We start from the raw sequence: 15,774 nt of genomic DNA on the forward strand, positions 1-15,774 counted from the left end.
AAAGTTGTTTTCCAATGAATTCACAAGAAAGAAAGACTGTAAATTTTAAACAAAATTTCATTTAATTTTACAAGATATTACAGAAGACCTTGTGTTCTATATTTTCTCCTCAAAGGAAAAAAATAAAAATAAATCAAAAACTAACCAGGAAGATCGTTTTCTCAGACTTTTCCTTCGTATTGGAAGTTGGTTTTATAATCGTGTTGCAAAGCAGCCAAAGTGTTTCTGCAAGGTCCCTCTGTAATAATAACGCAATTTCAATACTAAACATTGAAACAAAAACAAAACAGAAAAAAAGGCAGTTTTGAGATAGAATGAATGAATGCATGATTTACCTCCAAAAATGGTGTGTAGATACTGAAGATCATCTGCTGAACAAGCATCTATTAAAGCATATATACCTGGTCTCATTTCTTCGTCTATTTCCCTACCATAATCAAAACCCAACCAGCTATTAGTTGTCAAATGAAATGTGATCCCAATCAATAGAACTTCATATACCAACATTGACGATTTTCAATGAATTTGTATCAATTCATTTCGAAAAAATACCACTTCATTTGAATGATGTCAATGTTCGGAAAATTTGGTTCAATTTAGTAAATGAAATACATTTCATTTATAAGATCCAATTATTTGGGAAGCTAGAATTCATGCAAAGGAATTTTGGTGACAAAATGTTGTGAATGAATCGGATGGTGAGATGCAATTAAATGTTAGCTTAAAGAGAAAAGACTGAAAGATTCAAAAGATATGTCACAGATGCGAGAACTGTGTTGCAACAGGAGAAGGCCCTTCGGTTTGGTTTGAGAGGCAAGTAGCAGTTCACATATATTATTATTACCTTTTTATGCCCATTTTAAGGGGACCATATCCTGAATAGGTCCTGATGTACATTGATAGGAACAAAGAACATTGTTGACCAAACGCATCTTTCTGCTGTCGTACCTACAGAAATTTTGCAATGAAATTTTTCATACCGCATAAAAAACACAACTGACACACTTCTTAGAGCATTGCACATAATGATACTCATCTCAGATTCCATTTAGACAGAACAATATCATAAATAAGCAGGCATCTATAAAATTTGCAAATTCAATTTATTTTAAAACACTGATTCTATATTTCTCATCTCAGATTCTTCTTATTTCTCTGTTAAAATATAGGCAGCCTTATAATTAGTATATAGTTGTTAATACTACATATAAGCGGTTAATAATGTAGTTATGTAATTCTCAAAAGTAGTCAGATGTAATTGCTCTGAAATATGTTGAATTTGGAAATGAGTGATAATTTTAAATTTTATTAGACAAGTTTACTTTTTTAATGGAGGATGTTGGCATCCTACCGCCATAACCCCAAACTTCAATCACGATGTTTTCTGTGTAAATTGAATCTGAGATTTCAGCCTCTTAGTTCAACACATTTACCACTTGGAGCTATCCTTGGTGGGGGAGAATGATATTTTTCACTGCTCCTCATTCTCTACAATTGCTTGACTTAAACATGTAACTTCACTCTTGGATCTAACTATCTTTCTTTCTTTTTTCTTTCGATTATCATACTGCTATACACTATCCTCCGCACCTACACGTAAAAATTTCAGAACTAAATATGATTCTAGTTGAACTGGAGAGGCCCGAGTTCCCATGTCTCCTAGAACTTTTTTCTTTTTAGATTAGGTACCATATGAACATGCCTGAAAAAACTCTTGTATAGCTTCTTCAATTTCTCGATAAAGAGAAATAGGTTGATGAAGTTGAATAGTTCGGGTTCTTTCTCATTTAGGCATAGGGGTCGATTTTTTGAGCCTCTTATCTCTCATTCTCTTCTATTCTCATCTATGGATTTATGGATTTGGGAATTCTATCTAATCAACCCTAATTATAATTTTGTCGGGCACCATTCTCACCACAACTTTTCATATATCCTCACCTTGGCAAATTGATCTATTCAGAAGTATATTATCAACTAATGATAGTCATAGTGAAAACAAAACATTCATTAGATTTTGTTAAGCTTCTGTTAAGGTTGTAGATATTAGGGCAGGACTAGGATATGACTGTAAAAATAGTAAGTGGCATGATAGCAAATAGTTATTGTTAAATAGATTATAGATATAACTAGCATAAATTCCTTGTATTAGAGTATGTGAAAGAAACTGAAGTTTACAATCTAAATCCTCTATTCTATCATCTAAAGGGACTGTCATTCTTGGCATTAAGACCACATGTGGACAAAGATAGATTTCAGAAAGTGTCGGTTCTTCACGAAAACTAACGGATATGATATAGGTTAAAATAATACATATACCCATTTGGAAACACTTTCTGTTTTTGGGTCTGGATCTGAATCCGGATCCATATGAGAAACTGCTATAATTTAATCAGATAGTTCTATTTTTAAACCTGATCTCATCTGAATTCATTGTCTGATGGGAAAAAGAAAAGTACTAGAGAGGTAGAATGTGTCGGATGGTAATGCACAGCAAAATACGGAACAAACCACTCATGCAAAAACATGTTAATATTTTATTGACGTACCTCTTCATATATTCTTCGGAGAAAACAAGCACATTTCACCCCTTCTTGAAGTTCCCACGCAAAGCATCCTTTCCCATCAGGTATCTCCAAGCAATGCAGGAGAACGGAAACAGAATCAACTAGTAAAGCTACATTGTGCACAATGTCACTGTTGAACACCAAATAAACGGAAATCAGTTCAATGCGGTTAAACAAATGCCTAAAGATTACTAGTTGCTCAAAGAGATACTAACCTTGTACGATGTTTAAGAACTGTACATAGTAATCGACAACAAGCAGCAAACAGATCTATGGAGAATCGTCTGTCTACAACATGCATTTCCTTGCAGTTGTCGTCTTTAGTCTGTAAGAAGTGTTTAAATACTGCTCCAGGTATACGCAAGGAAAACACAACATGAAAGGGGTCCAATTGGTACAAGGAATGCCTCCCGAGAATCCTGGTCATAACTTCTATGCACATAAGAATAGCTGCTCCTGAATCAGGATGAACTGGGCGGCCCTGAATGGATGTAACTTTTCCATAGAACATTTGAGGGCATTGCAAGTGCAAGATAATGTTGGACAAGCAAGAAACAAAGCTCTGAATGTGTCTTTTAATAATACTCAAACGCTTCCGCCCTGAAAATGAGAAACAACTTTTTTCACTTGACTTGAGCACAAGGACTTCAATTTGATAGAGAGTACAATGTGCTCCGCAATTAATTAGCAGGAAGCTAGCACAACAACATACCACCGCCATAAAACCCCACTTAAATCAAGGGTACTTAGTGGGAATTGAAATGAGATCTCAATCTTTTAGTTGTTAATTTGAATTGATTTTTGAAAGGATGATTTCTATGTATTCCTTCCTAAAGGGCTTAAGGTCATTCTATTTTCTAGCTTAAAACCCTATCTATAGTAACATTATGCTACTTTAGACATTCATGGGTATTTTTGCCTCAATTGAGAAAGTCTGTTTATAAATATTCCCTTTTTTCCTCAATGAAATTGAAACTCCTTTTAGAAAAAACTTAGAAAATGGGTAGCATAAAGCTGTATATTAAAGCCTATAACTGTCCAAACCAAATTTTAATGCATACAACAAAACTAGGGCATTGTTTGATGAAGGGTCGTCAATCAACTAAAATGCCATTTATTTTTATAACATTTTAAAATATTAAATACAAAATAAATTTTATTCATTTAACACAAATAACCCACTTTTTCCTCAATCAAAGATTTTTCCAAAAAAGCTGATTATTTAAAAGAAGAAAAAAAAACTATATCAACCAGATCTAGCTTTAGATATTTAATGGTGGATTCCTAATTCATCACCTCTCCAGTATACTTGACCAATAATGAGAATTAGAAATAATAGTGGTGACTTGAAGAAAATATTACCTTCAACAAATTCAAGGACTAAATCCAAGCACTCAATTGCAGCAGCAACTACGGGAGAGACTATACCTCCATTTGTACAACCAGTACATACCTCGTAGTAGATGGTACTTTGGTGGGCTCCAACAAGTGCTCTCTCCAACGCCTGAATTGCAGATAATGTGTGCAATTCAGGTGATTTTTTCATAAATGCTTTGAATGACATCCTCAACCTGCACTTGAATTCATCGAGATGATACGACCCATGTGAAAGGTAAGGTTCACATAATCTCGAATGCCCACTTATTGTCTTAGTGCTAGACTCCATCTCATGAACTGCTAAAGTAGCTCTTTTTCCCTGTAAAGCAATGCACCTTCCTATACCTTTCAAGTGCAAGTCTATGAGCTTGGCATACAAATCTCTTGACATAATTGAATCGGTACGAGGAAAATGATTCCCTAGTTCTTCTAGGAACATAACCACGCCATCCAACCAAACAAAAGAAAGTGGATGAGGAATTTCAACTTCATTCACAAACTCTTGGAACAAAACTAGAGAGAATTCAATAAGAATTGACACTGAGCTGGATGGTAAATCTGTTTTGATATTTAAATTTAGCCTCAGCAGTGCTGCAGAAACAATAAATATCTGTCTAAGCAAAAATGCAGCCTCCAAGTTTTCTCCCTTGAGAAAGACCTTCAAGAAAGAGTTCTTTAAACTGCATAGATTATATGGATAGCACTTAGTAAGAATTGTGTTCATACTATCAGGTATATCTGTCGAGGATCTATTTTTCCCAAGAGACTTATCAGAGCAATTTCCCATACCGTCAATATCATCTACACAACTAGGCATCTGATTGTCCTCAATGAATAAAACATGTAAGACATAATCTAAGGCACCTGACAAAACATTTATGCAACATTTGATTTTTCCTATATCCTCACTCTTGGATCGACTAAAATCTACACGGTCCAGGCCAGATGAGAAACTCCATAGGAAACCATAACAGCAAGAAATAGTAGAACTGAAATTAATGAACTCTCGAGTGCTGGCAGAAGATCCCAAATTTTCAATTTGGAGTCTGCTACTTAAACAGAGAAGTGAGTCCTTCAACTGTTCAGTCAAACTCTCAGCCACTTGGCCAATAACTCTCCAGGCAGCAGAATCATCCATATTACCTTCTCCTTCAGAAGACTCCCCATTCATATGTTTGTTTGCACTTAAAATATGATATTTGCTTAACGCTAGAAATGTATATGATGTATGATCCATCAAAGAAAATATGACTTCTTTCATCTCGATAGCTCCATTGTCAGATAATGAATGTAGGGACTTAATCAAGGTAGACAAAGATTTTGAAAGCCACAAAGCAGGAAATGAGCTCTGGTAGAAAATTGTAGTAATGTTGGACGAACCAGACTCAACACTCTCCTCAGAACATGTCACTAGAAAACTCTTATTAGCTCGACGGCAGGAAAGTAGCAAGCTTAATAGCTCATACTGATTTTGCAAGCACAAAACACCTCCACTACGTAATAACTTCCTGACTATGATCCTGAAACAAAATGCAATAAATGTGAGTGGGACTTCTGCATCAAGTGATCAAAGATCTCGATATCTCAAGTAAAGACTTCGATGCCAAAAAGGGATAAACTCTAGTCTCTAGCCATAGTTGTATAGTTCAAATTCATATAAAGTATAATCTCAAGGGAAATCTGCTTAAGAAATAAAGCAGTTGACTAAATAAGTTGCAGTCAAGCTATTTAAAGATCTTTGATCAGCCATTATGTATTGGTTTGCAAACTATAATATATTTCTGACAAATCATCCAATCTGTGATTTTATCTTGCTGTATCTGAAGTTGCATTGACCCCAGAAATGCAATTTTTGCAACTACCTGTTCAATGTAATATGTGAATTCTAGTTTGTGAAAATGGCTTCCAGTACAAGAAAAATGAAAAGACAAATGTTCCTTTTAGACTAAAGAGAGACAATCTAAAGTGAGAAGAAATTGAGATAGGGAACTGCATGAAGCACCAATACTAAGAATATTTATCACAGATTTAGTAACTAGTTTAGAAAATTATACACAAGAACACTAAATACCTGAATATTAACACTACAGATGAACACACATAATGTTCTTCCAATGTATGGTCTAAGGGGTGATATCTACACTCAAATTGCATGGAAATAAAGTGGATTGCACAAAGATCTCTATTTGCAATAATTCACATAAAAAAATAAACCAGCTTCTAAATTATGCAATTTGAACTGAACAAGCAACAGATATGCCACTTTCTTTATGTCATACCATATACGGTGTATGAGCTTCCAAATAAGTAGATAGGTAGATAAAATAACAAAAAAGATTACCTTTCAAGGTTGAAGATACATGTTGTGTAAAGTGACAATGATTTAGAATCCAAATAGTCTTTGGGCTTCCAATACAAGAAATTAAGTAAGCTTTCACAAACTGTAAACTCCATTTTAAGAGACGAAGTTCTTTCTTCACTCTCTCTTATAATATTTATTGAATTAGAACATTCACCACCACAAACACTGAGCGGCTCTCCAACTATGCTCATAAACTCAGAACTATCAAGTGGCAACATCAAATCAACATCTCCAGAGCTACTAAATATTTCCCTGGCAGAGTTCTCCAATAACGAAGAAAACCTCGATGCCATGTGCCTGCAAACAAACTAGTAGATGAGAGAGCATTAGCACACTTATAGTTCTCATGCAGGTATGATAAAGGATCCCAACAACCCTAATGGAATTCAACAGAATACATATAAAATTAAGCAAAAAAATAAAGACTTACTCTTTGCTCATAAAAAATAGTATCATTGAGGAAACCCAGTGAGTCAAGATAACCTAGAACTTTCCTGTGATGACCAGGTTCATCAGAGCTATTCCTTCCAAAGTCGTCTGGCACTCTTCTCAAATAGGAAATAGAATGATCAATTAAAAGTGAAAGGAACTTCTTTAAATGCTTCTTTGAAGCATGGCCACACCAAATATCAATACTTTGGGAAAAAAGCTTCCGAAGTGCATAAGGCAATGACTTCTTACTTAAAACACCAATACCAGAATTCATCTCATCATATTGGTGCAGCGGTTGAGCATTTCTGGTATTAGAAGTAGCAGCAATAGATGATGATATGGAGTCTAGGTCTTTAACTAGTAAAGATAGGTGTCCCATTATAAAGTTGGTTAGATCTTCTGCTTCCTGCTTGAAACCTAGGGCATGCTTCTTCAATTTTTTGCTTCCTTTACACTTAACATGACAAGTGCTTTCATCCTTAACCTTGTTTCGACGGGAAGATTTAATCCAGTGTGAAACGTACTCAGAAGACTTAATCAACCTATTCAACTCCACAAGCCTCTGAATAGCAGCCATGTTCATTACATAAATCAGAGGAGCTTCTTCATTAGCTGTGTTACTAATATAAGTGGATGAAACTGATTGTATAATTCTCAAAAGAGAAGTTGAAGGTAGGCCAGCCCAAGAAAAATATCCTCCACAAGTCCAATCAGCTCTTTCCAATAGGTCTTTCCCAGAGTAAGCAGTAACTAAATCACCCATCTCGTCTGACATCTTTATTGATGTTTTTGGAGGAGCAAAGCTGATCACCTGTCTGTATAAGCATCTACAAGACATGTATAATCGAAAGAATAATAGAACAAGCCAATAACAAAATGACAAATTACTTTGATTGTCTGGATTGCTCCAATCTTCACCAACAACTAAGTGGAGGAGTTCTTTACAGCTGCCTGAATTTACTTGTACAAGCCCGGTAATAAAAGGGCGCAATAAATTTATAACATTGTTGACAGAAAGTCCAATCATCTTACTGTTACCACTTGTCACAGTAAGGGAATCGAAAACCAGCACATACAAATCACTTATGACAGTTCCTAGAAGTTCTGCTTGCACATCTAGCTTGGCAGCCCCAAGTTTTAACCATTGCAGAGATTCCAAAATATCTGTTTCCAGAAGACGGATGCAGCTGCTGGCTTGACCTTCAGGTGTTGAGACTATAGCTTTGTGTATAGCAAGCCTAAACTCACTCGAATTTAACAAAATCCTAATTGACTTTCCATATACTTCGCAATCTAATGCAGGTGATTTTATTACAAACTCGTCTGACTCAGTCCTTTCTCCAAAATTATTTGGCAAAATCATTGTCCTTGCAGCTTTACACATAGTTAAAATAGCATTGTTGACCTGCAACGATTCAATATGTAAGAACAGGGAGAAAACTACCACTAAGAAAAATAGATTGATGGAGAAAAGATTGAGGAAAGGAAAGGAATAGCAAAATAGTAAATCATGTGTTTACAAAAATGATACTGCAGTATATAATTATTCTCAGTTCTATTAAAACAATTGCTTTGATATCTTACCTGTCGAAGATCACTATAAAGATTAACTAGCTGGCATCCAAGATGAATGATCTGGGGAGTTAATGAGTGTTCCTCTGGTGTTTGTGATGATGAGAGAGCAAGAGCAGCAAATGAGAATATTATCATCCATAAGTTTTCCAAATTATCCCTGATAACCTCATAGTCAATTTTGACTAAATACTGCAAAATGATAATGATCTCTTTGGCTGTCAAAAGTAGCATTTCCACTTCAGTGGTTCGACTTGAACAGAGAGCTAACGGAGGGATATTATTCACTCTACCCGACAAGGAAAGTACTATATCATAAATAACCTTTAGAAAATTCAGTGAAGCTCCATCAGAATCCTCCTCTACCCGTATATATACATTTTCTTGCACGATTGTATGAAGCACTTTACTGGTAGTTCTGAGTGTAGCCTGAATCTCCATCAAGTTATACCCTGCTTCCACTTCATCTTTAAGATAACTGTTAAACTCAAGCAAATAAGGTTCCAAAATCTGTGCAAAAAAGTTGAATACTGATTTGCGGGTTTCTGCAGTCAAATCATGTATTTTAGACATGTCTCTAGGAGAATCTTCCTTCAATTGTAACAATCCTCCAGCAGCTGAAGTGCTTTGCATATTTTTAGCACAGTTGATAAATAAAAGAAACAATTCCCCTACACCACCTAATGCTAAACAACGTTTCTGCAACAAAAACATTTCTAACTTGTCAAAGAGATGCCTATGATAACTTTTAATAATAACTTTGGCATCTTTTACAAGTTCGTCGCCAGAAATCGTATGTTTTCCAGCTTGCAAGTTCATAAAGCCATCAATATGAACTGAGTGAAACAGCCCATCGGACAATATATCTTTAACAACTTTTAATATACCATCCAACAAGCCAGAGTCATGTTCATGAACATAACAAGATAACACATTCAACAAATGCAATAGAGGATCAAGGAGCTTATCCAAAAACTCGTTGTAACTATTTTTCCGAACTGGGTGAATCTTCAAGAACTTGCTGAATGGTTCAAGTGCACAAAATGATAACCGAAGGGCAAATAAAGCCACCTTGTTACCATCTTTATTGTGGTCAAGTGCCTTTAGGACAAGTTCCAGCACTGTTTCAGTTACCAAAATCCATAAGTCTAAATTTTCATTTGAAACACCACCATGAGATGAGAATACCAACTGTAAACAATCAAGAACAGTACCATACAGACTGAATATTGTGGCCTCCATGTCTGTCTCATCAAACAGTGAGGAGATTACATGTTTCATTACACAATGAACAACTCGAAGAAAGTCTCGGGAAATGTTTAATGGAACATGAAGTGCCAGAGGCTTTTCTAAACAAAATTTGAAAATCTCCCAGCATCTATTGTCCAAACACGAGCCCATAATCTCTGAATGAGGCTTGTACTGTTCAGTTCTAATTCTTTTTTCTGAAGATATCAGCAAGGTCTGAACCCAGTCATTGAGAAAAGTTACAACTCTTGAGATACTAACTGTCTCTAGATCTTCTCTACTATTATCTCCTTCAGTAACTCTCAATTTGACATACTCAAAGGCTAGCTCGACCTTCCTGCATTGGGATTCACTATTGTCAGTACAAGTTAAAAACAAAAAGTTGAAGTGACCCATTACAGCAGGGTAGCTAGATTAGAGAAAGAATCAACATTTCTAATAAAAGAAAGAGAATTAAGAATCACTAACTTATGAACACTGGTAGTTTTGTTCTGTAGCACCAAAATCAAAGACAGGTTTCTCCAGGGAGGAGAATCTTCAAGCTTTTCAGCTGCTTCTATGTGTTGTTCTACCTTCTCTTCCTCGCGAGCGGGTTTTGCTGGTCTTTGCTGCTCTACTTCTTCTAGAGAGCTTGAAAGCTTCCGTTTCTTTTTCTTCATGGCCTTCTCCATCTCTCTTGTGTTTCGTGAATCAACCATTATTGCCGAAGTTACAGATTCTTGGGTTTAGGGCTGAATCCTAGTTAACTAACATCTCCTTCCTCGTTAAACTGAAGTTCACAGAAAGAAACGGCAGGATTCAATGAAGAACAAAAATATGTAAATTTAGAGAGAGATTTTTATAGGGTTTAAGGGTTTGGTCATATAACCATATAAATTGTGTTTTCCTTTATGCATTTATATAAAGTCTAAAAATAAAAATAATAATAATGAATTAATAAAAATAAAAAAAATAAAAAGTCATGTTAGAACAGACTTTTCTTTCTTTCCCGTTTTCTTGTAACACCCTTAATTGCAAAAAGTGTCAGCGCTTTTAGTGATATTTTATTTTTATTTTTAACGAAAATGTCCCTGTTGCGAGGCGTAATCGGCATTCGCGTGACGATTTTTTTTTTTTTTTTAAATTCATCTAGCGAATGCCGACGTTCGCGAGAAGAAATTTAAAAAAAATAAATCGTCACGCGAATACCGGTTACGTCACGCGAATGCTGGTCAATTGTGAACGTCTCGTGACATGGACAATTTCGTAAAAATAAAGAAGCGTCGGTAACTTTTGTTACTACTGTTACTATTCTTACACTTACAAGTCAAGTCAATTTTTTATTTGGAATTATTTTGTTTTGTCTTATTTATTTTAATTTTACAAGTATATAGTTTAATTTTAGATTATGGGGGTGTTATTTAGAGTTTTTTATTTAATTTTTAAGAAATATTTTATTTATCAAAACATCATTTTGATCATAAAATTATTTAATTTATTAATAAAAATATCAAAATATTTTTATTCAATTTAAATTTTAAATACAAAAATACATTATAATTATTTATTTTAAACAAATTTTAAATAATTTATTTTTATCCAACAATATTTTTTAAATAAAGCTCAACAAAATATAATAAGCTTAAGGTTATGTTAAGCAGGTTAATAATAATTTAAATATATATATATATATATAATATTATTCATATATTTATTTATCATTCATATTTTATTAAAAATATTTTTTTATCTATGTAATCATAATAATAATAATAATAATAATAATAATAATAATTTATATATTAGATTATTCTAATATTTTTTTAACAATATAATATAAATGGTGATAGAAAAATTCCTAAATATTATATGATAAAAAATAATAAAAAAATAAAATTTAAAATAAGACGAATCCCTAATGAGAAAGAACCAATCAGTGGATTATAAGAAAAAACTAAGGTTGTAATTATTTAATAGCTACAAAATTATATTTTCAACAAAATTATGATATTCTTTTACAGAATTAAATAATAATAATTAGTAAAAGTTTAGTGTGTTCAAAAGTTAAAAAAACGTTAATACTATTCTCGTTTTAAAAATTATACGGAGTTAACATAAAAAAAAATGTTATGATTAGAAACCTATAATCAAACACACTTAAATGTTGTAAAATAACTTCGAATTACATAATAATATTATAAATTATTATAATGATATATGTAAGGCCGGATCTACTACTATGGGATGAGGTGGGCTACCCTTAAAATTTTTTTATTAATTATTTACATTTTTTTTAATTATTATATATTATATTATATTAATGAAATAAAATTAAAATTTTATATTCTTTCCAAATATATTAACAAATATATTAAGTATATTAGTATATATATTTTAATTATTTTATATATCATAATTCTTCTATAGTTTTACTGTTGATTTTCTTTTTAATATCATCCACAATTACTTTACAAACAAATATATTCTCTAATAGATAAAAATTCTTTTTTTTAATATATTTTTTTTCTAATTCTTATGTTTTTAATTGGTATAATTGTCAATTTAAGTATATATATATATATATATGATATTTATAATTGATTTATGTATGTTTGATTTAATGTAGAATTTTGAGAATTTATCATGTTAGTATTACTTTTTTTTCTACTTTTTCATGGTACTCTAAATCTTTAATTATTCGATTAAATAATTACTTAGATTTTTTAATGTTTTTTTGATCTTACATTATAATTGTTTGATAATATTTCATCTTGAAAATTGTGTATAGGTATATAAAAAATGGAACATGAATCTGCTGCAAAAAAAGGAAAAATATTGATATCTTTAATCTTAAAAAAAAAATCATCAAACTAGTGAAAGTTTTCCATCTACGACCTCTACAATCCAAAATCAATCTAGTGAAAGTCTTCAAATTTCTTTTTTAACAACAAACTTAATTCATCTTCTAATTCTATTGAACGAGATTCAGAAAAAAAAAAAAAACACATATGTGAATATGATGTTAATGTATGAGATGAGATACGTCGTTCTTATTTAAATATGGGGCCTTATCAACCAAATAGGTTGGAGTATCCGAGTACAAAATTTGGAAGTCAAAATCGTCGGTTTAATAAAAGATGGTTCGATCAATTTCATTGGTTGGAGTATTCACCTTCAACAAATAAGGCATTTTGTTTTTATTGTTTTCTCTTTCAGAATAATCTTAATTTGTCAAATATGTCGTCATTAGTTAATGGAGGATTTGACAATTGGAAAAGGGTAAACCAAGGAAAAATATGTGTGTTTCTTAGTCATATTGATTTTGCAGCTTCTTCGAGGCATATTATGTGAGGCATATTATGTGTGAAAGAAAAGCTGAAAATTTGATAAAGCCTACACAACATATTAATAATTTAATTCAATCTCAATCTAAAGAGGAAAAGTAGAAAAATCTTTCGCGTTTAAGAACCTCAATTATAACTGTTCGTTGGTTAGCACTTCAAGGTTGTGCATTTAGAGGTGATGATGAATCTTTAACTTTATCTATATTAATATTAATTCAAACGAACAGTTATAATTGAGATGAAGTTAAAGATTCATCATCACCTCTAAATGCACAACCTTGAAGTGTTAACCAGCGACGCAAACGATTTTTCTCCTTTTCCTCTTTAGATTGAGATTAAATCACATTATCAATATGTCTTGTAGGCTTCATCAAATTTTTAGCTTTTCTCTCACACATAATATGCGTCGAAGAAGCTGCAAAACTAATATGACCAAGAAACACACATATTTTTCCTTGGTTTACCCTTTTCCAATTGTCAAATCCTCCATTAACCAATGACGACATATTTGAAAAAATTAAGATTATTTTGAAGGAGAAAACAATAAAAACAAAATGCATTATTTGTTGAAGGTGAATACTCCAACCAATGAAATTGATCGAACCATCTTTTATTAAACTGACGATTTTGACTTCCAAATTTTGTACCCGGATACTCCAACCTATTTGGTTGATAAGGCCCCATATCTATATATATATATAATGATGCTTAATTTTTAAAGTGTCCGGATTGCCGGGTCGAGAGCTGTGGTTAATTTGGATACTTGGGTCGGATTGTGGGTTGACCCGCCTTTAAATTTAAAACGGTTAAAAATAAAATTAAAAATGCTAGAGGTATGTTTCAAACTTGCAACCTAACAAAACAAGTATAACTCTTTAACCAACTAGGCTACAAAGACTTTATATTTTAAATTCAACACCAAATTTGATAAACGCGGGACGTTTTAATATTAATATAAGTTCAACTTTTTAACTAACTAATATATATATATATATAATGATGTTGAGTAAATGGATATTTGGGTCGGATTGTGGGTTGACCCACCCATAAACTTAAAACGGTTAAAAATAAAATTAAAAATGTTATCCGTATTTTTTTTCACGGTTTTTTATATTATTTATCGTGCAAATGCACGGGCTAAATGCTAGTTTAAATAAGAACGACGTATCTCATCTCGTACATTAACATCATATTCACATATGTGTTTTCTTTTTCCCGGGTCTCGTTCAATAGAATTAGAAGATGAATTAATTTCATTGTTAAAAGAAGAAATTTGAAGACTTTCACTAGATTGATTTTGAATTGTAGAGGTCACAGATGGAGAACTTTCACTAGTTTGACGATTTTTTTTTAAAGAATGAATATATTAATATTTTCATTTCTTTGTAGCAGATTCATGATCTATTTTTTATATACCTATACACAATTTTCAAGATGAAATATTTTATCAAATAATTATAATGTAAGATCGAAAAAACATTAAAAAAAAATCAAGTAATATTTAATCGAATAGCTAAAGATTTAGAGTACAATAAAAAAGTAGAAAAAAAGTAATACTAACATGATAAATTCTCAAAATTCTACATTAAATTAAACATACATAAATCAATTATAAATATGATATATATACTTAAATTGACGATTATACCAATTAAAAACATAAGAATTAAAAATATATATTAAAAAAGAATGAATTTACCTCTTAGAGAATATATTTGTTTATAAACGAGTTGTGAAGGATATTAAATGAAAAATTAATAGTGAAACTATGGAAGAATGATGATATATAAAATAATTTAAATATATATACTAATATACTTAATATACTTGGAAAAGATATGGATTTTTAATTTTATTTCATTAATATAATATAATATAATATAATATAATATTATATAATATAATATATAATAAAAAAATTGTTTTTAAAAAATTATTAATTAATAAAAATTCTTTTTTTGAGGTGTGGGCTTAAGCCCACCTCAACCCTATGATAGATTTGTCCCCGGATGCATAGACAGACACTTACCATAGTAGAATCGCTAGTAAATTGTATAGTAGTTCAAGTTTCAGTTGGTCTAACTTTCACATTAGCTGTATCTAGCTATGGTAACTTGTATTCATTCGGGTTGGGCAAGAATGGGTGTTTGGGTCACGGAGTTGAGCAGGATGAGCTACGCCTTCGTTTGGTTGAGTTTTTTAAAAGAAGGGATATTCACATTCTTAGAGTCTCTGCAGGAGTTAATCATGTTGTAGCTCTCCATTATAGTGGATTGGTAATATTTATTTAAGTTTTAATTAACAAATTGATTACAAATTCTAATTTTATTTATTTAAGGTTTATACTTGGGGGAGATGTCAAGTAGGGCAGTTGTATAATGGGAGATATCCGCGTACGTGACAATCATTAATTTGATGGAATTAGCTGGTTTGTCAGACTGTTGAAAGAAGTGGAGCAGACAATTAATAGATCGTGGTTAGACAGATGCTTCCTTCAGACAGCTGCTAAAGCGAGACATCAAACGTTCTTCTTTAGACCGCGTCTAAAGGAGTTAGACGTCCTCGTCTAACTACGCTTCCCTTTTAGACCGCGTCTAAAGGAGTTAGACGTCCTCGTCTAACTACGCTTCCCTTTTAGACTGCGTCTAAAGGAGTTAGACGTCCTCGTCTAACTACGCTTCCCTTTAGACCGCGTCTAAAGAAGTTAGACGTCCTCGTCTAACTACGCTTCCCTTTAGACCGTTCGTCTAACTACGCATCCCTTTAGACAGTGTCTAATAACTACGTAAGACGTCTAAGACTACCTGCTTCAGACCACGTCTGAAGTAGAAAAGTCTTTTAGATTTGCTTCTACACAAAACAAATAGACTACTTAGCTTGACTAACATCATCAAAA

At 32.4% G+C, this 15,774-nt stretch overlaps 1 protein-coding gene across 1 annotated transcript; it reads right to left on the reverse strand.

Annotated features, from left to right (window-relative positions):
- Positions 1-135: 135 nt before the first annotated feature.
- LOC124932386 lies at positions 136-10,391 on the reverse strand. The gene is made up of 10 exons (XM_047473003.1): positions 10,024-10,391; positions 8,320-9,892; positions 6,734-8,140; positions 6,283-6,611; positions 3,927-5,461; positions 2,780-3,164; positions 2,547-2,694; positions 845-948; positions 336-427; positions 136-238 (listed from the first exon to the last, which is right to left on the reverse strand). Exons 1-10 carry the CDS (start codon positions 10,251-10,253, stop codon positions 162-164), a joined length of 5,880 nt encoding a protein of 1,959 aa, XP_047328959.1. The 5' UTR covers positions 10,254-10,391; the 3' UTR covers positions 136-161.
- Between the last annotated feature and the right edge of the window lie 5,383 nt (positions 10,392-15,774).

This window comes from Impatiens glandulifera, chromosome 3, assembly GCF_907164915.1.
Source record: "Impatiens glandulifera chromosome 3, dImpGla2.1, whole genome shotgun sequence".
NCBI classification, from domain to species: Eukaryota; Viridiplantae; Streptophyta; class Magnoliopsida; order Ericales; family Balsaminaceae; genus Impatiens; species Impatiens glandulifera.

Coding starts and splice junctions, on each gene's coding strand:
- LOC124932386 (XM_047473003.1), bottom strand. CDS start 10,253: ATGGTTGATTCACGAAACACAAGAGAGATGGAGAAGGCCATGAAGAAA. Junction 2,695..2,779: donor GTTCTTAAACATCGTACAAG/GTTAGTATCTCT, acceptor GGTGTTCAACAG/TGACATTGTGCACAATGTAG. Junction 428..844: donor CTTAAAATGGGCATAAAAAG/GTAATAATAATA, acceptor TGATTATGGTAG/GGAAATAGACGAAGAAATGA.